This window comes from Saccopteryx bilineata, chromosome 1 (genome assembly GCF_036850765.1).
Source record: "Saccopteryx bilineata isolate mSacBil1 chromosome 1, mSacBil1_pri_phased_curated, whole genome shotgun sequence".
In the NCBI taxonomy this organism is placed as follows: Eukaryota; Metazoa; Chordata; class Mammalia; order Chiroptera; family Emballonuridae; genus Saccopteryx; species Saccopteryx bilineata.
The window spans coordinates 143,995,538-144,022,295 of record NC_089490.1 but is presented as its reverse complement, the minus strand read 5'-3'; the positions used below and the strand labels follow the sequence as shown (position 1 = coordinate 144,022,295).

Below are 26,758 nucleotides of genomic sequence, written 5' to 3'. Positions count from 1 at the left end.
TTCTGCACTGGCAGGAATACTAGCTGAGTCCCAGGCTTTTTGCGGACATTCTTTAAGCTGGGAGACCCTAGTTTAGAAAAATAGCCCTGGCCTAGAAGAAAACAAGAAAGAAAAGAAAGAAAAATAAATACTTCTGGCTTCATGTGGGCATTCTAGCTCATAAAATAATACCCTGAACCCCAGCTCCACAGGGCTGTGTCCCCATTTCCAAATGAGAGCGCCATCCCAGAGACAGGTATCCAACCCAGAACACCCTCATTTGTAGTCCGGGGATCCAGGATAGCTATGCTCTCTAGATCTAGTTAGGGACCTATGTTGCAAGGTGTCAGCTAAGCACACAGTCTCAAAGGGGATTCCTCTCCAAATGAGATTATGTCTGGTGCCAAGAAGGGGATTCTAGCCCCAGAAAGCTATGCGCCCCCAGTCCCAAGCGGGAACCTCACTCTGCAGAGCCAGCTGCAGCCCTAGACAATAGTCCGGGGAGACCATGTCTGCGTAACTCACGTCCAAGTCTAGCTGGATCTCGCGGGGCAGAGGACTTGGGTACACCGCGCCGTTTTAACCCCTCCTTTGTCCCACCCCTCGGGTCCCGCCCCTACTGCGGACGCTTGCAGGCCGGACAGCCCTTCCCGGCATGCATTGCCCGGGACTGACAAGTCGGGCGCCAAGCGCGGGCCGGAGAGGCTTTCCCGGAGGCCTTTGCGCGGATCTTGGTGACAAAATGGCTGCCCGAGGGAGACGGGCGGAGCCTCCGGGCCGGGAGGCACCGGGCACCGCGGCGAGCGGCGGCGGGAGCCGATGGGCTGAATCGGGGCCTGGGACATCACCCGAGAGCGGTGACGAGGAAATGTCGAGCCCAGTGTCAGGTGGCGTGAACTTGTTCGCCAACGACGGCAGCTTCCTCGAGCTGTTCAAGCGGAAGATGGAGGAGGAGCAGCGGCAGCGGCAGGAGGAGCCGCCCCCGGGCCCGCCGCGACCAGATCAGCCAGCTACCGCTGCCGCCGCGGGTCCTGGGGATCCGAAGAGGAAGGGCGGCCCTGGCCCCACACTCAGCTTCGTAAGGAGCCACGGGGGTGGGGGTGGGCGCCAGGGCCTTCCTTGGCTGGGGTAATCGGGCCCGAGAAAGGGGATCGGGATCCAGGTCTATCCTCCGGCCCCGATGAGGGGAACAACCAGGTCACCCTCTCAAGATGAATCTGGATTCCTGACTAGAGAGGTTTGGGGGCGAATGTTGGGGACCCTAGTAGCCTGCCCGCGAGAACCGGGAGCCGGGCATGGGGAAACCAGGATACCAAGATACCTGTTTGAGTGGTTCCAGAACTGTGGATACTGGGACCACCTACCACTCTTCGGAAGGGGATAAAGTTCAAATCTGGAGCCTAAGATGTGTAGATTAGAGACTCAAACCGCTCGTTCTGTAATTAGGAAACTTGCTTGGCTTCTTTGAGTCTCATTTGTTCACTGTCCACCTTATCTTCTGCTGGGCATTGTGCTAGGTGTTGAATATGCCCTGGTGAACATGATAGACAAGATCGCTAATTTAGTAGCATCTGGTGTGGCTTACCTTAAATTTTTTTATTTGGATAAATGGACAGCATCTCATTTTCCGATGTTAGAGTTCAGTGAGGTCATCCTGGAAAAATGGTTGGCATGGGGTCTGTCCTATAGAAAGGCCAAAACCAGTCATTCTCAATTGGGAATACTCTTCCCACTTAGCGAAGTCTGGAGACATTTTTGGTTATTACAATTGAGGGAGGGGTGCTCTTGACATCTGAGTAGGGACCAGCGATGTTGCTTAACACTCTACAATGCACAGGACAGCTCTCCTTGCACCCCAACCCCCAATTCTCTAGAAAAGAATGATCTAGCTACAAGTCATTAGTGTGAGGTTGAGAACTTTTAGGCTAAATAAATGGCGTCTGTACTGATTTTTATCTCTGAGCTTGCTCTGTCTCTGGTGTTGAGATCAAGCTCCTGTGGTGTGGAGAAAAAAATGTTGACTTGAGAAGAATAGACTTGGGGTTAAGTTCCTTCATCCACCAAAAATGGGTCACTTAATGCCTAGTTGAGGGGTGGGGGTGGGATGATGCTTATTAAGCCTCTTGCAGTCCATGGGGCACATGAAACCATCAATCAATGGGAGAAGATGGAGGACCAGGACAAAAATCCAGAGTGAAACTACTGTTTGAAGAAGGGGAAGTGTCAGGAACTGGGTTGCTGTGTGAACTGTGGGAGAAAAGTGTTCCTCCTTAAACAAGAGTAGCAGCAATAGTTGTCACTGCGCTTTTCATTTATTCATTGAAGGGCTGTTGTGGGAGCACCCTTAAAGAGGCCAGCCTAGGTTAGATGCAGGGAACACAGTGTTGCTTGGTTGTTAAGGATGCTGCTCTGTGGCTTGAACCCACCTGACCCTGAATTCAGTTCCATGGTTTGCTGCCAGCATGACCGAGAGTATAGACATTTCCTTTTCAGAGATGTTTCCTCATGTAGAAAATGGGATAGTTGTAACTGTGAAAGTGAAAGGAGATGATCCATGCAAAGCACTTGCCACAGGGTTTGGCATATAGTAAGTGCTTAATAAAAGGAGCTGTTGCTGCCTGCTTTGTCACTGCTAGGGGAGGGCGAGGCTTCAGTTTGGAAAGTGAGGACAAAGCCCATACCCACTGATGTGGGGGTTCTTCTTGCTCCCTGGGAGGGCAGCCTGGGGACCCAGGACTGCCTGGGTATCATGGGCCCAGGGCAGGCGCTAAGAGTTGCGTGTGCTCCTCTCTGATTGCTGCGCAGGTTGGCCGGCTGGCGGAGCTGGGCGCGGCGTCGGGACGGGCCACCGGGCCGGGCTAGGAAGGTGTAGTGGGCCTCAGCACCGCCAAGGGCGGGCCCGGCTCCTGTAACCGTTGCAGTCTTCTGTCCCTTCACCCAGGTGGGCAAGCGCAGAGGCGGGAACAAACTAGCCCTCAAGACGGGAATAGTAGCCAAGAAGCAGAAGACGGAGGATGAGGTGAGCAGGCCAGGCCTTTTTTTTCCAGCCTCAGCACCTGGCTAACCAGCCCTGTTCCTTCTTGTCTAGCATCTGGGCCTGGGTGGGGGTACTGGGTTTGGGAGGAGGGCTTTCAACAATCCCCCAGATAACTTGACTCTGTCTGAATGTCTTTACCTCAAATCCAGGACCTCTGGGGTGGTGATGCTGGGGGGTGGATCAACTGTCTCAGGACAGCCCTGACCCTGGTTCCTGGCCTTCCTGGCATCCCCTTCCCAACCCCCCTGTGTGCCCCTGTACCCCCTCCCACAGGTATTAACAAGTAAAGGTGATGCGTGGGCCAAGTACATGGCAGAGGTGAAAAAGTACAAAGCCCACCAGTGTGGTGATGATGATAAAACTCGGCCCTTGGTGAAATGACCCGCCTTCCCCTGCCTGCCCATGGCCTGGGACTCTGCGATGTACATAACTATTTAATGCGGCAGCGGCAGCAGCCTTTCCCCCCAAGGACTTAAACACAGAAGGAAATCGAGATGCTTCCAGCAGCCGCGGATGATCCTCCAGGACTCTTTTTTACCTTGAGCACTTGCCTCCTGAGACTTCATAGAACAGTGGTTTACTGTCCCCTCTCTCCCCACCTCTTCTCTCTCTCTGGCTTTTTCTGTTTTCCTCTCACCCTCCCCTTCCTCTTCTCCTTAGCCATCACTTCTGAGAAGTAAAGACCTTGACTTAGTGCTGGAGCTGTGTGCTTGGTTTGCCTTCTTTGATCCTTCTAACCTAAATCCTCCCCCACTGCCCTCACCAAAACCTGGAGCTGGCCTGGTGACTGGGGTTGGGGGTAGAGGTGGGCGGGGCCTTTGGAGGCATGGGGGGGGTGCCTCATCAGTAGGCCTGGACTTTTCCCCAGGAGCCATTTCTCCCCACCCCTGACTGGACCCCCACTGTTGTTCCTCATGTTCAGGGTCTCTTCACAGTCCCATTTGGCTAAGCCAAAGCTGTATTTTGGCAGATACCAAGCATCTACTATGTGCCTGGGCTTTGCCCTGGGGCCACAGCAATGAACAGAATAGATCCCCCCTAGGAGGAAACAAAAAGGGAAATCCATTTTAGGAGGTGCCTGTGAAGAAGTACAGGGTAGAGAGGGAGGGTGTCCATTTTCTTTCTTTTTTTTTTTTTTTTTTTTTTTTTTTTTCTGAAGCTGGAAACAGGGAGAGACAGTCAGACAGACTCCCGCATGCGCCCGACCGGGATCCACCCGGCACGCCCACTATGGGGCCACGCTCTGCCCACCAGGGGGCGATGCTCTGCCCCTCCGGGGCGTCGCCATGTTGCGACCAGAGCTACTCTAGCGCCTGAGGCAGTGGCCACAGAGCCATCCCCAGCGCCCGGGCCATCTTTGCTCCAATGGAGCCTTGGCTGCGGGAGGGGAAGAGAGAGACAGAGAGGAAAGCGTGGCGGAGGGGTGGAGAAGCAAATGGGCGCTTCTCCTGTGTGCCCTGGCCGGGAATTGAACCCGGTCCTCCGCACGCTAGGCCGACGCTCTACCGTTGAGCCAACCGGCCAGGGCGGGTGTCCATTTTCATTGGCATCTGATCAGGGGCCTCAGGTGAGGAAACAAGTTCCAGGTGGAGGAAATAGCCAGTGTAAAGATGGGCAGGCAAGTGCCTGGCCCTCATGGAGAGCTCTGAGGAGGCTGGTATGACTAGAGCCAGGTGACTGAGGAGGGTGGGTGGATTACATACAGAGCCTTATGTATTAGGGTGGCAACTTGGAATTTCATTCTTTTTTTTTTCTTCTGGTGTTAAAGACAGAGAGAGGGACAGATAGGGACAGACAGACAGGAAGGGAGAGAGATGAGAAGCATCAATTCTTTGCACCTCCTTAGTTATTCGTTGATTGCTTTCTATGTGCCTTGACTGAAGGGCTACAGCAGAGCGAGTGGCCCCTACTCAAGCCGGCAACCTTGGGGTTTTGAACCTGGGTCCTCTTCATCCCAGCCTGACACTATCCACTGCGCCACCTCCTGGTCAGGTGGGACTTCATTTTTACTGTGAAGAAGACTGGGGATTTTGCGCCAAGGGACAACACTGTGTTTTTTTTTATTTAATTTATTTTGCATTTTTCTGAAGTTGGAAATGGGGAGGCAGTCAGACTCCCACATGCGCCTGACCGGGATCCACTGGGCATGCCCACCAGGTGGCAATGCTCTGCCCATCTGGGGAGTCGCTCTGTTGCACCCAGAGCCATTCTAGCGCCTGAGGCAGAGGCCACAAAGCCATCCTCAGCGCCCAGGCCAACTTTGCTCCAATAGAGCCTTGGCTGTGGGAGGGGAAGAGAGAGACAGAGAGGAAGGAGAGGGGGAGGGGTGGAGAAGCAGATGGGCACTTCTCCGGTGTGCCCTGGCTGGGAATCTAACCCGGGACTCCTGCACACCAGGCCGATGCTTTACCACTGAACCAACTGGCCAGGGCCAAGAGAGAAGGGGGGGAGGAGCAGGAAGCATCAACTCCCAAATGTGCCTTGACCAGGCAAGCTCAGGGTTTCAAACTGGAGACCTCAGCGTTCCAGGTCAATGTTTTATCCACTGCGCCACCACAGGTCAGGCGTGTTTTAAATTGCCTGGCTGATGTGAGGCTGGGGTAGAAACTGGGAGACGGGAGCCTAGGCCATGATCGGGGGAGCAGAGTTACTAGTCTATTGGCAGCTCAGTAGATGAGGAGGGTTAGGGTCTGGATTCCAGGGAGGCTGGGATTAACCCTGCCTGGCTGTATATAAACTCAGAAGGAGCACACAGGAAAAGGAACACAGGAGAAGCAGCACATGGACATGTTTGTCCCACCTTGCAGACATGACTAGACATGTTGGGACGGTGTTCTAAAGCAGTGGTCCCCAACCCCTGGGCCGCGGACCGGTACCGGTCCATGGGCCATTTGGTACCAGTCCACAGAGAAAGAATAAATAACTTACATTATTTCTGTTTTATTTATATTTAAGTCTGAACGATGTTTTATTTTTAAAAAAGGACCAGATTCCCTTTGTTACATCCGTCTAAGACTCACTCTTGACGCTTGTCTCGGTCACGTGATACATTTATCCGTCCCACCCTAAAGGCTGGTCTGTGAATATATTTTCTGACATTAAACCAGTCCGTGGCCCAAAAAAGGTTGGGGACTACTGTTCTAAAGGAAGTCTGACTTTTATTTATTTTAGATTTGTATTAATTTGAGAGGTGGGGAGCGGGAAGCGTCAACTTGTAGTAATTGCTTCTTGTATGTGCCTTGACCAAGAAGGCCTGGGGTTTCAAACTGGCGACCTCAGCATTCCAGGTTGACTCTTTATCCACAGCGCCACCACAGGTCAGGTGGAGCTGGAATATTTTCAGAGTCCTTGCCTTCCAACCCCTTTTCAAACCTAATAAACCTGGGTCCCTTGACATGGTGCCACTTTTCAGGCCTTCCCCAGCCTGAATGCTGAGCAGCTCAGCACTCCAGCCTATCCCAGGGTCAGATTCCTGTCCCCTTCCATTAGAGGAGGACCAAGGCTTGGAGTATTGTGGTAGTCACTGGGACCTGTGGGGCAGTGGTAGGAAGGGCAGATGGCTGTGGTCCTGGGAGAGGGTTGAGGTGCACCTGCCTGTTTTCAGACTCTGCCATATTCCAGCCTTTGTGGTTTGGGGTGGAGCACTAGAACAGACAAAATTTGCTGTCCTAGTGGACCTAACATTCTAGTTGGGGGAAACATACAAGAGACAAAACAGGACATATCAGATAGTTATATGTTCTGGAGAAAATAAAATATGAAAAGGGGACCAAGATGAGACTGGAAAAGATGGCAATTAGGTCAGGGATGGTCTGCCTCCTGAGAAGGTAGCATATGTTCCAAGTTCTGAAGGAGATGGGACTGGCAGTGAAGAAAGTCTTTAGAAGTGTTCCAAGATGGAAGGAACAGCAGGTGCAGAGACCCCCAAGGTGAAACCATGCCTGACAAGGGAGCAAGCAGATTTTGGGATAGGAGACATACCCACTCATTTCCTGCTAAAACACATTAAAGCTTGTCTGGTTTATTTTCCAGGTTGGCTCAAAGTGCTCTCCTTCCTACTTTGGGTATGCTAAGCTGGCTCAGGTGTGACTTTAGCTTTGAGGATATAGCATGGGGGGAGGAGGGTGTAGCCAATGGATCAACCTCTACCTTCTTCCTGGAAGCTACCACTAGTGGTGAGATCTTTAAAAAGAAACACATGTAGGACAAGTAGGTCACCCTTGCAGCAGCTCAGCCTCTTCTGGAGTGTCAAGAGGCAGAAGGAGCTGATGGAATCCTGGCACCTCCCTTCATGGTGTTCACCAGCTCTGAGCCAAAGGAAAAAAATCTGAAGGGGAAAGAAATTTTTCAGATTTTGGTGAGCCACATAGTCCTGGGTGTCAAACTACCCTGGTGCCTGTTTGTGTGATCTTGGCTAAGTCACTTAGCCTTTCTGTGGTTCAGGTTCTTCACCTATAAAATAGGGGCAAGATGCAAAACCATCTCTAGAGTCAGGTTCTAATGTAAAGGCAATGGTCATACAGTCAATGTTAACTCTGCCATTTTTTCAAACAGCTGTCATTGTTTTTCTGGGTGAATTAACTGCCTTGTGTTTGGTGGTTGTGTTTGAGAAATGCTGACCATTAAATGCGAGTGCAGTGTGATGAGATTCTTAGGCAGAGAGGCTACTTACTGTAAAGTGATAGGCTTTTGTCTCCCATCTCAGGTTCACTGTTGGGCAACAACTCCTTGAGTTTCTTCTTTGACCTAGAGCTTCTAGATGATGTTAAGTTTGCCGTCACATAAGCTGTTGTGAGAATTACATTTGGAAACCGCCTGACAAGCAGTAGATGCTTAAGAAATGGGGATGGAGAGTTACGATTCAGTACTCAAATCCACCAGCTAGGGAGTGGAAGAAAGACTTCCGTGAGTCCCAATATTGTGCACCATAAAGGCAGCAGGGGCCACTTTATTCTGCCCAGACCCCTTCCCTGAGGCTTGCGCAGAGTTGCTGGAAGCTTTACATATTAAAAGGAAGGTGAACCCTAATAAATTTTCTCCTGCATCTCAAACTCGCCCCCCACCTGACCCTTATCGGGGGGCAACCCCCAACCCTGGTCAGAAAACTCCCACAGTACCCAGTGCCAACCCCTCAACGTCATTTTTCCTTTTGCTTAACGCCCATCACCTCCAGGTCTCACCAGATCCCGGGGTTTAGAGTTTCGGCCAGAGCCGGTAAGCCGGCGCGAGTCAGGAGGGAATTTGTAGTTCTAGATAAGTTTCAAGCATACGCCATTGCGCATGTGTAGGCGGCGGCTTTCCGCACGTGTCCCTTGAGTATCTTGTCCAGTCCAGCCAGCTGAGGTGTGAATGCAGACTCCTCTTTCAGGGAACCCAACTGACTGTTCGACTGGAGCTAGGCGCTAGCCAATCCTCATGCCAGTGCTCGGCAAGAAAGGTCTTAGGTACCTGTTTTTCGTGAATGAACGGAGCTGGGACTGACTGCCAACTAGAAGTGGGCTGAGAAACCTGTCCCCTTCCAACAAGCTGGGGCAGAAATTGACCTTGTGCTTCTCCCGAGCCCCAAAAGTCTCTGAGCAGGGCTGGATTGTTCTTTGGGATTAGAGCACTAGTTGATTCAGTAAATATTGGTTTAGGGAGGGGCTGAATAAAGCGAAAAGACGGCCTCGAGCCTCTTGGGATAGATGCGATGTTATAAAAGAACAATTTTGGTGATGCTTGACTTAGATTATCTCTAGCCCAGCAAACTGGATACATAAAAATACATTTGACAAGTGGGGACATTAAGGCTCCGAGAGGCAGAAGGTTGCCCCCTTGTTTCTATAGGATCGGGAAGGAAAACTGGTGCTTCAGAATCTCCAGCGCCTTCCTGCTCTTTAGAGGAAGAGGGCTCAACTTTGTCCTCCGACTGTGCAAAAACCACAAAAATGTCTTCCTTCACGACCCTGTCCTCGCCTAAATTTCCTGTGCTGTTTGTTCCACTTCAATCAGCTTCAGGTGAGGAAAGGGATTAGGACGTTTTGCCCCAGCGTTTATCTTATTAGTTAAAAACTAATTATCTCATTTCATTAAAAACTTATATCCTTGGGTTTTTTACATATCCTTGCAAAAATTGTTAAACTGTACTGAAAAATATCAATATATAACGTAAAATGTGGCAGACGCTTCTGTAAGAACCCAGCCTGTCTCAGGCACTCCGTTGGTCTGGCATTTTTTGTCTTTGGGGTATAAAGTCTTACCCAGGCCGTCCCCTCCACTCTTGGCTTGAATACACAGAAGGTACCAAGTACCTTCTGGATGGGGAGGGGGAGGGAGGCTCAGTGCAATTCTTAGAGGAGGGGGTGACAACGGCGCAGCTGGCTGTCCCAAGAGGTTCCCATATCTACACCACCTCAAAGGTCTCCCTCCACGCACCACAAAACTCAGTTCCCAGCAGAGCTTCCGCAGAGAGCCGCCGAGAAAAACGAGACGCTGGGAGGACCGGCCGGCCAGAGAAGCCAAGAGAGACGCGATCTCTTTGATTACGTGACATGACACAAGCGGGGACTGTGCTCTCCGTGGCAGGCCACGTGTAACCGCTGCTTCTTACAATTGGCTCGAGTGGGCCAATTTGAATGGCATACGGAAGCCGTCGCAGCTCATCTCGGGACGCGTTCTTTTTTTCTTTTTTTAAAAATTCTCTCTCTTTGGCTCCCTCCTTCCGCGTGAGTCTCACGAGAAGCCGCAGCACAAGGCGCCGCCGCTGCTGCTTCAGGCCTGGTAAGTGGGCCTCACCCGGAGCCAGACCGGTCCGGTCCCAGCTTGCGTTGAACCCCCACCAGGGTCTGTGACTGCCGCGTGCGGCCCGGGCGTCAGGGCCGCGCCTGACCCGGAAAGGCCGAGAACTCGGTTGGGCCCGATTCTCGTGGCTGTGAAAACGGGTCGCGGGGGGAGGGGGAAACCGAGCTGGGCTTAGGGGGTGGGGCCTCGGAACCTGGCCAGGTCCTGGCGCCCTGAGAATCCGGCTAGGGGGGCACCTGGGGTCGGGCTGGAGGAGATCTGATTGGGGGACGTCGCGAGGATTGGGTATGTATGGGGACGCTGTTTCTGTGGGGTTTGGTTGGGTCTGATTGAGGAAGACCAAATTGAAAAGTTGGGGGGCCTTGTTGGGTTGACAGGAAGGGTCGTCAGACTTAGACCTGGAGGGCTTTGCTGGGTCTGACCGCAACTCGTCTCTGGGATCCGTTGGTGGGAGTGCTGCGAGAGGTGGTTCTGCCAGGCCTAATTGCGGGATGCCGCAGGGATCCGCTGAAGGGGGTTTCCGGCCCGAGGTCGGGATGGGGGTTGGCCAGACTTGATTGGGGGAAGCAGCGGAGATCCGGAGATCCGTCAGTAGGCGAAACTGCTGACTGGGGTGGAGGGCGGGAATGGGAGAAGGCTTGGCCAGACCTGGTTGGGGAAAGGGACAGGGACCTGTCCAGGGGGCTTTTGCCTTGGGATAGGTTTACTTGACTATTTCAGAGAGGCAGCGCGGGCTTGTCTTTGCGCCTGATTAAAGGGAATTGCCGGACAGATTCTAGCTAGGCCAGAAAGGGGGGAATCTGGCATCCAGCTGAGCTTGGAGGGCCAGATTTGGGGAGGCGGCAGGGGTTAAGAAAATTGGAGCGCCTTGGGATGTGCACCTGGGAGGCTTAGGGACCAGACTAGAGCAGAGGAGGCGTCAGGGATGTGGCGGAGCTTGAGGGCTGGATTTCGGGAGAAGGGGCATCTTCGGGGACCATGCCTACATTTGGAGACCCCTGGGGGCTGGCGCGTTATCGAAGTTTGGGGCAGGGCATCTGGATGGCTGTGAGGGACGCGGAAGCCTTAGGGCTGGCAGCCTGGGACAGCAGGGGCCACTCTGGGAAGAAGACTCTGCCGGGCCCAATGAGGATCCACCAGGCCTTGCCACCGCCTTTCATGGCCCGCTTCCAAATCCCCGCGCCTGTGCTACTGAGACCGCGACTGCGCCACGGTGAATGGCGCAGCTGGCGGGGACCCCGGATTTGGGTTGGCTGGATTGGTGGCCTCACTTTCCCTGCCGAGGGCAGCCTCGTCCTCCTCGGGGGCTCAACCCAGCCTCACATGGAGGCCCCGGGACCCAGCGCTGACCCCAGGCCCTACCCCTGCAGCTTGCCTTGCGCCATGGACTGGCAGCCAGACGAGCAGGGCCTGCAGCAGGTCCTACAGCTGCTCAAAGACTCGCAGTCGCCCAATACCGCCACTCAGCGTGTCGTGCAAGATGTATCCTTCCTTCTGGGCCTGGGGGAACTGGCAGACAGACATCTGCATCCCCTGAAGGCCACAGAGGGTGGAGTCCACTCCCTAATTCCCAGACTCTTTCTCCTTTGGTTAGGCCTTGGCAGAGGATTAAGTATGTATTAGAATTTTTGGGTCCCATTCCCAGAAGAAATGCGACTCTATGGGAGGGGGACACACAACACCTCTAGTTAGGCCTCAGCTTTTGTTTAGGTTCATGATTAAAATTTTTGTTTCAATTGGTTGTTCAAAATACTGTAAGTCAAACTATTTTTTACGTAATACAAGTCAAGCATTTAAATCATTGGCAAGTTTCACTTGAAAATGTCAAGTCTGTTTTTTGTTTTTTTTAAGCTGGCAACATTGGACTGCTAGTGAGCAGAGCTGAGTAGCAGCTTCCACCTTCAGATAGAGCTGTGTCTGCTAACCCTCTCCTGCTCTGGCCAGGTCTTCAAGAGTGGTGGGGAGCTCAGGCATGCCCCCACCTCCTGGATGAATTTGATGTGCCTGACATGCTGCATTGTTCTGGGCATGGGGATTGATAAGTTGGGTCCCAGGAACTGGCTGCCTAGTCCCAGAGATCAGAGGTACTTTCAGCTACATGGCAGTCAAGGGGCACCACCTGGGAAAGGCCTTTGTCTCCCAAGTGCCTTAACAACCTGGCAGAAACTCAAACAACTGAACCAGTTTCCGGACTTCAACAACTACCTGATCTTTGTTCTGACCAGACTCAAGTCGGAAGGTATGATGCTCTTGATGCCCCTCTATGCAGGCTGAACCCCTCTCTCTCCTCTGTGGTCCCTGAGCTTCAGTCCTCTTCCTCTAGATGAGCCAACTCGCTCTCTCAGTGGTCTCATCCTCAAGAACAACGTGAAGGCGCATTACCAGAGCTTTCCACCGCCTGTGGCTGACTTCATCAAACAGGAGTGTCTCAACAACATCGGGGATGCCTCCTCGCTCATCCGAGCCACCATAGGTAAGGGGGGGGGGCAGTGGGAGTCTGTCTGTGATGATGCCCTGAGCTTTCACTCTCAGCCAAGAAACATCTCAGAATGTTAAGTGTATTTATTCACTGTGGATGGTAATAGTAGAACTAATAGTAATAGTAGAACTATTACTATTGCCATTTTGCAGATGAGGTAACTGAGGCACAGAGAGGTTAAAGCAGCCGTTCTCAACCTGTGGGTCGTGATCCCGGCGGGGGTCGATAAACACAGGGGTCGCCAAAAGCCATTGGAAAATACATATTTATTATATAATACATTTTAAAATAAAATGGCTTTAGGTGACCCCTGTGTTTTGGTCGTTCGACCCCCGCCGGGATCGCGACCCACAGGTTGAGAACCACTGGGTTAAAGGATTTGCCTGGTGAGTAGCAGAGTCGGAAGTGACCAGTGCAGGTCCATAGTCGGAACCACTCTCTATTGAAACAGCCATTCTTGCTTTTGAGGCAGTCCCTCAGTGTCTAGAATTTTGTGTTAGGTCCTGAGGGTGTAGCAGATTAAAATCAGAGCTTCCTGTCCTTGTGGAGCTTGGTGTCATTTATGAGTTAGCTTTGCCTTAGAGCCTTCCTAATTCCTGGAAGGCTGTCTGAAGGAGTTAACAGAAGGATGACCAGAATTTTCCAGCAATTTATCTACATCTTTTCACTGCTGATAAATACCAACTCTATTTTTTTACTGAGTTACATTCTTTCCCAGCTTTATTGAGGTTAGTCAACATATATAACATTTTTTTCTTTAAAATCTTTGCCAACTTTAAAAATAAAAGTCTGTGTCAACTTCTAAAACTTCCTTTTTGAAAGGATATTGTGTGTAACATTTAAATGGAAAGACATGTGCTTGCTCAAAAGGGCAGGTAGTGTTAAAATACAATAAAGACAAAATAGTGTTTAATTTAAGATAGATGCTGGGACCTGCCACAAGGGCTAATCTTGGGGCCTACTGCTTCTATTAAAAGGGACCCTTTGCCCCAACAGTACCCCCTGGTGTCAGACTGCTCTGAGTACTTGAGTTAAGTCACTGAGTTTCCTAGTAGCCCTAATAGGAATTTGTCCCCATTGAAGGGATGTGGTAAATGTCACACATACAGGCATGGGGCTGGGAGTGTATTCACAATCTTCTCCAAGGAGCACCTTTTCTAGCAGACCTGTGAGCCAGTGTCATCTGTATTGTCAATGTCAACTTCCCCTAGGAAAGACTGCCACCTCCTGGTTTTGAATATTATCTCTGCACTGGCCTTACCTGTATTCATCCCAGCTACCAGACCCCTGTACTGCCTGCCCTCTTGTCTCAGATGTTACTGCAGGTTGTACTTGAGTTTCTAGTAAGCAGTACAAGCCTTTAAATTTATTTATTTATTTATTTATTTTTTACAGAGACAGTGAGTCAGAGAGAAGGATAAATGGGGACAGACAGACAGGAATGGAGAGAGATGAGAAGCATCAATCATTAGTTTTTCGTTGCACGTTGCAACACCTTAGTTCATTGATTGCTTTCTCATATGTGCCTTGACCGTGGGCCTTCAGCAGACTGAGTAACTCCTTGCTGGAGCCAGTGACCTTGGGTCCAAGCTGGTGAGCTTCTGCTCAAACCAGATGAGCCTGTGCTCATGCTGGTGACCTCGGGGTCTCGAACCTGGGTCCTCCGCATCCCAGTCCGACGCTCTATCCACTGCGCCACCACCTGGTCAGGCAGTACAAGCCTTTAAGAGGCCGTGTGGCCCTGCAGGACCTGCCCCCTGCGCCTCCCAGTCCTTACCTCCTCCCACTCAGCACCACTGGTTCCTTACCCTTCTGCAAGCTCCCCAGGCCTGCCCTTGCCCCCAGGCCTTTGCAGCTGCCATTCCCTCTGCCTGGAATGCTCTTTCTCCAGGGACCTGAATGCCTTCTCCCTATCTCCTTCAGGTCTTTGTTAAGTTCTCAAGATGTCACCTGGAGGGAGCTCTGGACACTCAATTTTAAGTTGCTACCCTCATCCTCAGTCCTTGCTAATCATGTTCTCTGACTTATTTCTGCCTTTAGCTCTTGGCATGTAGACTTCCCAGGTCTTTTGTGGGTTTATGTTGATTTCCTCACCTCCCTCACTAGACAGTCAGCTCCAAAAGGCAGGGATTTTGTATTAAGTTCTATGCTGCATCCTAGGACCTAGGAACAGAGCCCACTTACAGCAAGGCTCAGAGGATCTCAAAAAGGGTGTGTAAGGCTCATGGGGAGAGCATCCTGAGAGTGCAGGGAGCACCGGGGTGCTGAGCAAGCCCGCCTGCACCCAGCCTGAGGCAGCGTCCTTTCCTGGCCGCCCAGGCATTCTCATCACCACCATCGCTTCCAAGGGTGAGCTGCAGATGTGGCCTGAGCTGCTGCCCCAGCTGTGTAACCTGCTCAACTCAGAGGATTACAACACATGTGAGGTAGGCGGCAAGCCATGGCCTGCCTGGGTAGGAGCTGGGCTGGATCTAGACCACACCCATGTATGCTCCTTTCCACTCAGGGAGCCTTTGGAGCTCTACAGAAGATCTGTGAAGACTCATCTGAGCTCCTGGATAGTGATGCCCTTAACAGGCCCCTCAACATCATGATCCCCAAGTTCCTGCAGTTCTTTAAGCACTGTAGCCCCAAGATCCGGTGGGTGCAGCTCCCTAGAGGTCTGCAGGGGGGCTGGAGTGGGTGGAGCGGGGGTGACCTACATTCCCACCCCCTATCAGGTCCCACGCCATCGCCTGTGTGAATCAGTTCATCATGGACCGGGCCCAGGCACTGATGGACAATATTGACACTTTTATTGAGGTTGGCTATCAGGCTGGGGGTGAGCAGCGTAAGGGCAAGGGATCCCTGCTGTGGCTGACCCTACCTTCCCTGCAGCACCTGTTTGCCCTGGCCGTGGATGATGACCCTGAGGTGCGGAAGAATGTGTGCCGTGCCTTGGTGATGCTGCTGGAAGTGCGAATTGACAGGCTCATCCCCCACATGCATAGCATTATCCAGGTGTGCACACCTCACCCGGCCTCGGCAGGTGCTGTGGGGCTGGGGCCACAGGGGAGCCACCCCTAGCCAGGCAGGGCTTTTAGCTTTTCTCTCACCCCACCCCAGTACATGCTGCAGAGGACCCAGGACCACGATGAGAATGTGGCCCTTGAGGCCTGCGAGTTCTGGCTGACGCTGGCTGAGCAGCCCATCTGCAAGGATGTCCTGGCCTCCCACCTGGTCCAGTGAGTGCTGTCCTGCCTGCTGTCCCACCTCAGACGCCAGCTTTTTATTTATTTATTTGTTTGTTCATTTATTGCTGAGAGAAACAGGAAGGGTGAGAGATGAGAAGCATCAACTTGTAGTTGCATCATTTAGTTGTTCATTGATTGCTTCTCATCTGCACCTTGACTGGGGGACTCCAGCCAAGCCAGTGACCTTAGGGTTTTGAGCCTGGATCCTCAGTGTCCCAGGTCATCGCTCTATCCCCTGTACCACTACTGGTTAGGCAGCCTCCACCTCTTCTATCTGTTTATTTTCTATGTTTGTGTACATTTTGTAACTGATATGAATGCAGCTTTTCTTTTGTGTGTGTGGGGAATAATGTACCTTTAATGATTTAAAAGTTAGATAAGGGAGAAGGTGAATGAAGTCAGTATAGTGCTTGGATAAGTGCTCCTATAGATAATAAACATCATCTTATTCTTCAAAAGAAGAAAGAAAAGGTAAGTTATAGGTGGAATAAGTGGGGAATCAAAGGAGGTTTCAGGCATAGTTGGATGCAGGTGCTCAAAGGATGGGAAAGGTTGCTGTCTAGTCTCAGATCTACTTCCTCTGCATTGGCTTTGTTCTCAGGCATGACCTTCCTTAGGTTGTGATGTGGCCTTCCATGGCTTTACAGCTTGGGAACCTCTGAAAAAGGAATTCCCTCTTGAACAGTTCTCCGGCAAAAAAAAGTCCTAGGGCCATCTTGGATCACTTACCTATCCCCAAGTCAGTGAAGACTCTAATCAAAGTTTCCAATCCCAAGGTACATGGGCACCAACTGAGGGGTCTGGCTGCTCTGCCTGTTTGCTCTTTAACCCTGGCCCCATCCTACAGAAGTGCCTGGTGACTGGGCCACATGTTCCTGCCTTATAACATGCTAGGAATCAGGCACTGTTGTAAGTTTCAGTGTATTCACAGGTGGCCAGGTCTGGGTCAAGAGTTTTCTTGTGGAGCCAGGAGTGATGTCAGCTCTGTCTCTGTCACAGTGGCTGAGAATAGGTTGGGGTAGTTTTCCCATTAAGGGAAAAGAATGGATGCAGGGCCAACAGAATCAGCATGTGCTGTACATTCTTGACACTCCCATCTGTATCTCTGCTTCCCTTTTGCCCAGACTTTGAGTCCCCAAGGGGCCCTGCCTCCCAAGGAACAGCCTCTCTCCCAACAGGTTGATCCCCATCCTGGTGAATGGGATGAAGTACTCGGAAATCGACATTATCCTGCTCAAGGTTATCTGGGCTGACCACTGGGCACAGGCAGGTGGGTGAGGGCTGGGGCAGTGGGGCTGGGGCCCTGATGGTGCTTAGTGGTATGTCTGGCTCACAGGGGGATGTAGAGGAGGACGAGGCAGTCCCTGACAGCGAGCAGGACATTAAGCCACGCTTCCACAAGTCGCGCACCGTAACACTGCCCCATGAGGCTGAGAGGCCCGACGGCTCTGAGGATGCTGAGGATGACGATGATGATGATGCTTTGTCTGACTGGAATCTGAGTATGTGGCCTGGATGGGGGAGGGGTTGTGGGACAGCCAGCTGTGGGCTTCCTCTTGGGAGATGATAAGAAACCTACTTAGAGCAGATTGTGAAGATCCTAGTCATGATCTCTGATCTGCCAGTATGGTTGAGGAGGCCTGTCTGATGGGCTTCCCTGAGCCTGCCCCCAATTTCCCTTTCTGCCCCAGGGAAGTGTTCGGCGGCTGCATTGGATGTCTTGGCCAATGTCTTCCGGGAGGAACTACTGCCCCATCTCCTTCCGCTGCTCAAGGGCCTCCTCTTCCATCCTGAGTGGGTGGTCAAGGAGTCAGGCATCCTGGTGCTGGGTGCCATTGCTGAGGGTGAGTGTCTTACTAATCTGGCTGTGCCTGACCTCCAACCCTTGTGCTGGCGTGAGACTGGGGCTGGCCCAGGTGGTGCTGCCTGGGGGTGCAACGTCACCCCTAAGTTCTCTCCAGAGGCTTGTGCAGCCCCTCCAGACAACTATGGGATTTGAATCTTCCCCTCAGCCTATGAGCCTGAAAGGAACCCCAAACCCCAAAATGCAAACCCTCTCCTTAATTCTCATGGACAGGCAATTCTATGAGGTTGGAAGCATAATTATAACTACAGCAGTAATACTTTCGCTTGTCCTATGGTGAGCTCAGCACTACCTGATGAGTGGAGAAACTGAGGTACAGAGGGATGTACACCACCTACCCAGATACTCTGGGTATAGCTGGGCCTCAGACCTGTTCCCTTGATGCAGGGCCGAACTACCAGAATGAGGAGTGTGCAGTAGTGGTGCTTCTTCAAGCTTCACATGGTGTGCTGTTACTGGCATGGCTTCGGGCTCCCTTTGTCCTGATGGAGTATACAGTTTGAATGACCAGAGGGCTTTGTGAGCCTGTAATAGGCATCATTGTGACCGCCTCAGCATCCAGGCCTGTCCTACAAATTCAGAAGCCCGCACCCTGGAGAGCTTTCAAAATTATCTAAGGAGAGGTTTCTTCACATAATAATTATAATGTAGCTTATGTTAACATGTATGTGTATATACATTAAGAGTCTACATTAGATGTTCTACATGTTCATGGGAAAAGACCTAGAGGAACTGACCCTAAGCCAATAAAAACAGATCACTTATCTTAGATTTTTGTTCTCTAATCAAAAGACATACTTATGCCCTGGCTTGGTTCAGTTGGTTAGAGCTTTGTCCTGATACGTGAAGATTGCTGGTGTGATCCCCAGTTAGGGCACATACAGGAACAGATTGGTGTTTCTGTCTTGTCTTCCAATTAAAAAAAAAACCCACCTCAAAATAAATAAAAGATATACTTATGGTTTTTATTTTAAAAAGGAGATGAAGGCTCTGGCTGGTTGGCTCAGTGGTAGAGCATCGGCCTGGCGTGCAGAAGTTCCGAGTTCGATTCCCGGCCAGGGCACACAGGAGAAGCGCCCATCTGCTTCTCCACCCCTCCCCCTCTCCTTCCTCTCTTTCTCTCTCTTCCCCTCCCGTAGCCAAGGCTCTATTGGAGCAAAGTTGGCCGGGCGCTGAGGATGGCTTTGTGGCCTCTGCCTCAGGCCCTAGAATGGCTCTGGATGCAACAGAGCAACGCCCCAGATGGGCAGAGCATTGCCGCCTGGTGGGCATGCCGGGTGGATCCCGGTCGGGCGCATGGGGGACTCTGTCTGACTGCCTCCCTGTTTCCAACTTCAGAAAAATACAAAAAAAAAAAAAAAAAAAAAAAAAAAAAAGGAGATGAAAATAAAGAAAAATCTCAAACATCCAAGAGAAGTTTCAAAAGAAAAGGACTTTCCATCTGTCAGAGTCACTGCTGCCTTAAAAGTCCAATTCATTGCGGCCTGGTCACCTATGAATGACTTAATGAGTGAAGATGGAGTGGGTGGAGCCAATGGCAAGGAAAGGTTTACTTTAGTGCTGGTTCTTCTCCTAACCCTACTTTTCACTAGTTCTGGGACTCTGAGCCAGTTATTTAACCTCTGAGCCTCAGTTTCCCCATCTGTCAGGTTCTGCTGATCCTCTCCCCTAAAGGTGGGTTTGGCTGGGCTCAGCTGGGCTCAGGCCTGCATCTGTGCCATCCTTGCAGGCTGCATGCAGGGCATGGTGCCCTACCTTCCTGAACTGATCCCGCACCTCATCCAGTGCCTGTCGGACAAAAAGGCCCTGGTTCGCTCTATCGCCTGCTGGACCCTGAGCCGCTATGCTCACTGGGTGGTCAGCCAGCCACCTGACATGCACCTCAAGCCTCTGATGACAGAACTGCTTAAACGCATCCTGGATGGCAACAAGAGGGTGCAGGAGGCAGCCTGCAGGTGAACCCTGACCCCTGACCCCTGGCACCACAGTCTTCATCCCTATACTACTGGCTGCCCTCTGGGAAGTGATGACACTCATTACCCCTGACATCTGCTGATTCTACTGTATTCGTACTGGCTGATCCCAAAGGCTCCCTCCTGTCTGCCTGCCCATGACCCAGTCCCAACCTGTAGGTGCACACTGAGCCCTTTCTTCCTTCCAGTGCCTTTGCCACCCTGGAGGAGGAGGCCTGCACAGAGCTGGTGCCCTACCTCAGCTATATCCTGGACACCCTTGTCTTTGCCTTTGGCAAGTACCAGCACAAGAACCTGCTCATCCTGTATGATGCCATCGGCACCCTGGCTGACTCTGTGGGCCACCACCTCAACCAGCCGGTGAGACCCCACCGCAGCTCCCTCCTCCCGATTCCCTGCTTCCCTTCTGCATCCGGTGACCTGGCGGCGACCCTGGTCGCACGCCAGGATCATGGCCGTGACCTCGACAGGTAGGCAGACAGACCTGGCCCCTGCCCTCGCCCTGCTCCCAGTCTAGCAGGGGAGACAGACAGTTAAGAGACAGTGTGGTAAGTGTTGTGCCAGGGGAGCCCAGGGGCCTATGGGAACCAGGAGGCTGAACCAGGCTCCTGAAGGGGCAGGGATGGATAGGGCGGGGCTTGGGATGAGTGAGAAGAGGCTGGAAGTCTGGCTGGATGGTGAGGCTTTGCAGGGTTCCGTGAGCCACAATGATGAGCCCAGGCCCCATTACTCTGGCAGTGGCGCTTATGAATAACAGGGAGTCCTGCTGGTTCCCAGGCTGCCACCTCTGCTTAGAGTCCCAACTTCCTGCTCCTCCTCCAGGAATACATCCAGAAGCTGATGCCTCCGCTCATCCAGAAGTGGAACGAGCTGAAGGATGAAGACAAGGACCTCTTCCCTCTGCTGGAGGTGGGTGGGCTCCAGGCTTCCTCCCACAGCCCTACCCCATCCCACCCATGTTTACCTCTCCTACCTGTCTCCCACCAGTGTCTGTCATCTGTGGCCACTGCCCTGCAGAGCGGCTTCCTGCCCTACTGCGAGCCTGTCTACCAGCGCTGCGTCACCCTAGTGCAGAAGACACTGGCCCAGGCCATGGTGAGCACCCACCTGCCCGTTCCTCTGCTGCTGCCCCAGACCTGGCCTACCACCCTTACCCTCCTGCTCACCCCAACTGTGCCCAGATGTACACACAGCACCCTGAGCAGTACGAAGCCCCTGACAAGGACTTCATGATCGTGGCGCTAGACTTGCTTAGCGGACTGGCCGAGGGCCTGGGTGGCCATGTGGAGCAGCTGGTGGCCCGCAGCAATATCATGACACTGCTGTTCCAGTGCATGCAGGTGGGTGAGCACCCCTCACAGAACTCACAGTGTGACACCCAACAGCCTGTGTGGGCCACCTTGGTCGGTTGCCACAGCCCTGTTGTACCCCAAGGACATTAAGGAAAGGGGCCTGTAAAATACTTGTAATTATTTTAAAGGAGAATTTGAATAAAATATGAATAAAAGCTGACTTTTAAAGACAACAATGTATGAAATGTTAAAGCAGAAAATAAGAACTATGAAAGCACAGCCCCTTCGACAACATCCCTCAACCCATATATCAGGATAACCAGCAGTTACATGTGTGCTCGCCACCCCCTGTAGCAGTGCTCTGAGTAAGGCACTCGTTCATGTGACCCGAGTCCCGATGTAGATAGGGGGCCTGCAGCCTCAGTTCTGGGAGGTGGAAAGGTCATGCAGTGCTCCAGGTACTGCTCCTTTAGCTGCCCTGAGCGGATAGATAATTTGGGACCCAGCTGGGTGGGGGCAGGGAGCCACACTGACCCTGCTCTCACCCCCAGGACTCGATGCCTGAAGTCCGGCAGAGCTCCTTCGCCCTCCTGGGGGACCTTACCAAAGCCTGCTTCATCCACGTTAAGCCCTGTATTGGTATGACACCCATCTTGTCCTTACCTCATGACCCCAGCCCTGGCCTCAAGTGATGGAGCAATGACCAGGGAGGATTGTGACCGAATTGGGATGTATTCGTACTGTCTGATGGGGCCTGCCCGGCCAGCTCCAGGAACTTACCCTGGTGGATCCTCCTGCTCAGCACCCCTCTTTCTTTCCACCAGCTGAGTTCATGCCTATCCTTGGCACAAACCTGAACCCTGAGTTCATCTCTGTCTGCAACAATGCCACCTGGGCCATTGGTGAGATCTGCATGCAGATGGGTGAGTGCCCTGCAGATGAGGAGGCCCTGACCTTCCCCATTGGCCTGTTTCCGGCCTGGGGACAGGAGCCTGGCTCTGGGTGATAGGTCCTCTCAAGAGGGTGCTGGTACTCGTTGAGGAAGGCTGCCATGGGCCAGGGGCAAGAGGACACCTCTGAGCCCTGGCTGGATAACTCAGTTGGTTAGAACATTGTTCTGAAGTGCAGAGGTTGCTGGTTCTGTCCCCAGTCAGGGCACATACAGGAACAGATTAATGTTCCTGCCTCTCCCTTTCTCTCTCTAAAATCAATAAAATAAAAGCATATATATAAAAAAAAGAGGACACAAGTGTTGTTTTTTGTTTTTGTTTTTTTGTATTTTTTCAAAGTGAGAAGGGTCGACAGACAGACGGACTCCCACATACGCCCCACAGGATCCACCCAGCATGTCTATCAGGGGGTGATGCTCTGCCCATCTGGGGTGTTGCTCTGCTGCAGCCAGAGCCATTCTAGCACCTGGGGCAGAGGCCATGGAGCCATCCTCAGCGCCTGGGCCAACTTTGCTCCCATGGCGCCTTGGCTGTGGGAGGGGAAGAGAGAGATGGAGAGAAAGGAGAGGGGGAGGGGTGGAGAAGCAGATGAGTGCTTTTCCTGTGTGCCCTGGCCAGGAATTGAACCTGGGACTTCCACACACCAGGCTGACACTACTGCTGAGCCAGCCGGCCAAGGGCCGAGGTCACGAGCATTTTTATCAGAGATAGGCCAAATGGCTGAAAGGCCATTTATGACTGGCTTCTGTAAAGAGACAGGATAGGAGGCCTGTTCTGATTGAACTGTTTGCCACTTCCTCACCTAGAATGCAGTTGACTGAAAGGCCCACCGGGATTGGTAGGGAGACTGGCAGCTTTCCCATTCCTCCCAGGGAAGCTGGGCCACATGGCCTCACCTTGGTGTTCAGCAATGACTCCTGGGAAGCTCCTGATGTTTGATGGGTGTGGGTCTGTCTTTGGTTGGCCATGGGGACTGGATGAGGATGCAGCCGGCCAGTGTCTGTACCTGGGGTGGTTGGTGTGAGCGGTGTGGGCTGTGCGCAGCTCTGATTGTCTGGTCCCCCAGGGGCAGAGATGCAGCCCTACGTGCAGATGGTCCTCAACAATCTGGTGGAGATTATTAACCGGCCCAACACACCCAAGACACTGCTGGAAAACACAGGTGGGTGCCAGGTCTGGGTTGCTGCCGCTCCCTTTTTTCACCTCCCAGAGGTGGGCTTCTTGGCTAGCAGGGTAGTTAGGTGACCTTGGGAAAGAATCAGGGAAGGTATCCAGAAGGACCTGGAAGGGATTCTGGAAGGAGAGGCAAGAAAGATGCTAGTCTTGGAGGAAGACTCAGGCTGGGTCAAGCTCCAGGGCCCTGGTGGCTGGCAGGATATATTCTCTCGGGGCCCGTGGGGCGGGGCTGGTGCCCCATGCCAGAGGCCCCGCCACGTACTGTCCCGGGGCCACTCGGGGTTGCAGGTCGCCTGATGAGTCCTTCTGCCATTCCAGCCATCACCATCGGCCGCCTAGGCTACGTGTGCCCACAGGAGGTGGCACCCATGCTGCAGCAGTTCATCCGGCCTTGGTGTGTGCTTACCTGTATGGAGCCTACCGTATGGTGGGCTGGGCAGCAGAGTGGGTGGGACAGGCCCAACCCATTCCCTTGCCTGTGTCTGCCTAGCCCTGCCCACCAGTAGATGCATGTTGCGTTTCCATCACCCACTGACCCTCTGCTTCCTCTATGCCCCAAAGACATATTGCCCACCCTAGCCCTGCTGCCTACTGCTCTTTATGGATGCGCCTCCTGTCCCAGCCCTGCTGGCTGATTCCCCACTGCTCACCTTCCCCACAGGTGCACGTCCCTCAGGAACATCAGGGACAATGAGGAGAAGGACTCAGCCTTCAGAGGCATCTGCATGATGATAGGCGTCAACCCCGGGGGCGTCGTGCAGGTTGGGGCTGCTGGGCTTTGAGGGAAGGCACGGGGGCTGGGCTCGGGCGGCCCCTCACATGGGATCCGTCACATTTCAGGACTTTATTTTCTTCTGCGACGCTGTAGCCTCCTGGGTGAGCCCGAAGGATGACCTTCGGGACATGTTTTATAAGGTGAGGCTCCTGCTTTGCCCTGGTGTCGTCCCAGGAGGTAGCAGCGGGGACACGCTCTGGGAAGAGAGGCTGAGTTCTGTTCTGGGCAACCCTCTCCCACCACTGCAGATTCTCCATGGCTTCAAAGACCAAGTTGGAGAGGAGAACTGGCAGCAGTTTTCAGAGCAGTTCCCACCATTGCTCAAAGAGAGGTTGGCTGCCTTCTATGGGGTCTAGAGGAGCATCCTGACTGCTAGGTGAGGAGGCTGCATGTAGGTGGCTGGCACTGTCATCGGCCTCAGGGAACATAGACCCTGACCCCTCTTCCCTCTGCAGGTTTCTGTCTGCGTCGTCATTGGAGGGGTTGCTGGGGAGCACACTGTGTCCAGAAGTTGCCGTGCCCTGGTCGAGGGGGGTTAGGGAGGAGTGAGTGGGACCCAAATCCAGATGCCTTCCCTGTCCATCTACCTTCCATGCCTAGCCTGTGTGGCCGGCCAGCAGTGGGCAGGTGGGTGGCCTCCACACTCATCCTACAAATGGAAGGGGGGTGGGACTTCTTGGCAGTAAGGGCCCCTTTTTCTAAGTCGGGTCACCTCAGGCAGCCCACTCGGGCCAGCTATATGGGAGGGAAGAATCAACACGGCTGACTGAATCTGGCTTAGGATGAGGCAGGGGAAAGCAGGTGGGGAGGAGGGTCCCTGTAGAGACGTGTACACTCACATGTACGCATGTGGCCACACGCACATGCTGGTGTTGCAGCCAGCCAGGCTGGGCCAGCTGCCCCACCACTTCCCTGACTGCATGGAGACAGTAGAATTAGTGAACCCCTGAGTTAACCCGTAAGGCCTTCCATGTAACCTGCATCTAGAGTTTAAGAAGCTTCTGCTGTTTTACCGGAATTGGTGATGATTGGGGAGGGCTGGGTGGGTTGGGGTTGTTCGCCAGGACCCCAGGGCGGGGTAAGAGGATAACCACCTTGGGGCTGCCCTGTCAGCACATAGACGCTTTGGACCTGCTTCACATACTCCCTGCCATTTTAATGGCTGTCTCAGCCAGAGTGTCCCCTCCTTGTCCCATTCCAGCCAGAAGAGTGGGGACCTCTGGAGTGGCTGGGGCTGGCCAGAATTCCCCATTTCTCCCTCCCTTGTGTTCCAGTAACTTTTGAAGATACTGGGCTAGGGTCTTTTTCTGGAAGAGAGCTGGAGGTGGCCAGAGCTGCTGACACCTACACCCTGCCTCTCTCAATAAGCATGTCCATTTCAAGGGCAGTCTGTTTCTCTGTACTTCTGAGAGCCCTCAAGTTCCAGGCCTGAGTTTTTAAAATGAGGGCTGGGGCATTTAATCAATGATGATAGGACAAAGGTTTATGTTCTGCTAGCAAGAAGGAAACAAGGGCTTGGAGGAAAGGTGATGTCATAAACTTGAGGCCCTGAGGCTTCCTTGTTCATCACTGCTCTCAGTGGCCACCAGACACCACCAGATTGGGGCAGTGAGTCTAGGGGCCCTTCCGGGATTGGTTGGGGATGTCACAGTGGGAGGGGCTCCCCTGGAACCAAAGGGAGTTGCTTGTGAGTTGGCCTTGAAATGAAGCTGGGCCCTGCAGCTCCCTTAATGTTTTCTTTTTTTCCTCCCCTGCTTTTTACTTCTTTCTGGGCCCCTTTTGGGTTTTTGACTGGATTCCTGCATCCTGGGGCCTGCTCCCTCCATCCCACTGGGTTCCTGGACAACCCCCCCCCCCCCCATCATAGCCATGTGTCTTTTCTCAGACAGGGTCAGGCCCTGCCTCTATTCCAAGGGGCACTTGGTGCACATTCCATAAACTCAGCTGGTTCCCCCTGCCCCCTTTGAAACTCCAGCAGGTCTCTGGAAGCCATTTGTAAAAAAGAAAAAAGAAAAAAAAATTTTTTTTAATACCATTTAATTTTCTGGTAATTCCAGTTCTTCGGAGCATCCTCTGCTGGGTCGTGGGGTGTGTGGATGGATTGGCTGTCTGATGGGTTTGGAAACTTCCTCCAACCAGGACGGGGGTCTCCAATCACCTTTAGGGAAGTGGGAGCCTGGTTCATTGTCTTTTCTTTTTTTTTTAGGAAACTATTTAATTTTTAATTTATTTTTGGTTGATTTTTGCACAACGAAGTTGTAGCTTCTCAACCTCCCCTTGCCAGGGCTGCGGGCCCTGACTGGCCTCCATCCACAGTCCCGCTTGTTCCCATGTCTTATCCTCCCCTTCATCTCTTCCTCCTGCGGGCTCCAGGGTCTGTCCATTTGTTACCGTGCTGTGCTGGGGATTGGCGCCGAGGTGGTGTGAGATTACACTTGTGTAGAACTTTGTTGAGTAAAGATCAGTTTCTTGTGAAACCTTTGGTCTCCAGCTGGCCTCCTGTGTCCATGGCTTTGGCGGTACAGATGTTGAGGAGGGCTGGGAAGCTTTTATGGGGGTGCACAGGACTCAAGATAATTGGGGGAGTGGGGAAGGCCCTAAGCAATAGCCAGGTACATTATTTCGTATCCCAAGCCCCAGTTTTCCCCTTAAAATGGTTAAGGTGAATGTGAAAGGTGAAGATTAAATGTGATAATACACATGGAGTGCATTCTTTCTGCCATAATTACAACTCACTAAATGTCCTGAACTCACTATATAAAGAGGAGCTATTAGTGTTATAACCTGGGTTCAAGATCCTAGCCATCCTTAGACTAAATTGAGTGGCAAGGGGCAAAGCCTTGCAGCACTCTATCTTTGACTGACTTCCACAACTGGACTGCTGGACATGTTAAAACATTTTTGTAGAAAGCCCAGCACCAGGCCTGTGGGAGATAGTAAAAGACTGCCAATTACTGAGGCAAATGAGAAATTGCTTACCTCTAGGGATGCACAAGCCTCAGAATAAAATGTAGCAGCTTCAATATGGCCTAAGGATCACCTGCATCAACCTGGAAAAATATGCTGACACATCCAACGTTCATTCAAATGTGTACATTTTAGAGGGAGTAGGATGTGAACAACGGAACACTGAGATGTCCAGTAGAGAAAAATACATGTGGAGAGAGAACATTGGGGATGATGATCGCAAATCTTACAGTAGGTACACTAGGAAAATGAT

At 52.4% G+C, this 26,758-nt stretch overlaps 2 protein-coding genes and 2 non-coding genes across 9 annotated transcripts; all 4 read left to right on the top strand.

Annotated features, from left to right (window-relative positions):
* The first annotated feature begins 650 nt into the window (after window positions 1–650).
* On the top strand, window positions 651–3,717 carry TRIR (telomerase RNA component interacting RNase). Of its 2 annotated transcripts, XM_066271569.1 has the most exons (3): window positions 664–1,057; window positions 2,921–2,998; window positions 3,290–3,717. In XM_066271569.1, the coding sequence occupies exons 1-3, from the start codon at window positions 722–724 to the stop codon at window positions 3,395–3,397; spliced, it is 522 nt and encodes a 173-aa protein (XP_066127666.1). In that variant the 5' UTR covers window positions 664–721; the 3' UTR covers window positions 3,398–3,717. The 2 variants fall into 2 exon arrangements, with proteins under 2 accessions (XP_066127673.1, XP_066127666.1); XM_066271576.1 differs by lacking the exon at window positions 3,290–3,717 and having other exon boundaries at window positions 651–1,034; window positions 2,921–2,997.
* A 5,876-nt stretch (window positions 3,718–9,593) lies between these two features.
* On the top strand, window positions 9,594–26,184 carry TNPO2 (transportin 2). 5 transcript variants are annotated; one of them, XM_066271538.1, is made up of 25 exons: window positions 9,737–9,775; window positions 11,167–11,278; window positions 11,960–12,035; window positions 12,120–12,269; window positions 14,595–14,701; window positions 14,782–14,915; window positions 14,996–15,077; window positions 15,153–15,275; window positions 15,381–15,499; window positions 16,687–16,747; window positions 16,845–17,010; window positions 17,200–17,352; window positions 19,102–19,327; window positions 19,534–19,705; window positions 20,168–20,254; window positions 20,333–20,440; window positions 20,527–20,685; window positions 21,189–21,276; window positions 21,462–21,560; window positions 22,654–22,749; window positions 23,052–23,157; window positions 23,425–23,524; window positions 23,604–23,678; window positions 23,787–23,914; window positions 23,994–26,182. In XM_066271538.1, exons 2-24 carry the CDS (start codon window positions 11,180–11,182, stop codon window positions 23,892–23,894), a joined length of 2,694 nt encoding a protein of 897 aa, XP_066127635.1. In that variant the 5' UTR covers window positions 9,737–9,775; window positions 11,167–11,179; the 3' UTR covers window positions 23,895–23,914; window positions 23,994–26,182. The 5 variants fall into 5 exon arrangements, with proteins under 5 accessions (XP_066127626.1, XP_066127635.1, XP_066127616.1 ...); XM_066271519.1 differs by lacking the exon at window positions 9,737–9,775 and adding an exon at window positions 9,939–10,081; XM_066271529.1 differs by having other exon boundaries at window positions 9,594–9,775; window positions 23,632–23,678; window positions 23,787–26,184.
* LOC136321313 (small nucleolar RNA SNORD41) lies at window positions 19,390–19,457 on the top strand. The gene has a single exon (XR_010728577.1). It is a non-coding gene; the product is annotated as a small nucleolar RNA SNORD41 (small nucleolar RNA).
* LOC136321358 (small nucleolar RNA ZL2) lies at window positions 21,318–21,392 on the top strand. The gene has a single exon (XR_010728619.1). It is a non-coding gene; the product is annotated as a small nucleolar RNA ZL2 (small nucleolar RNA).
* Window positions 26,185–26,758: the final 574 nt, after the last annotated feature.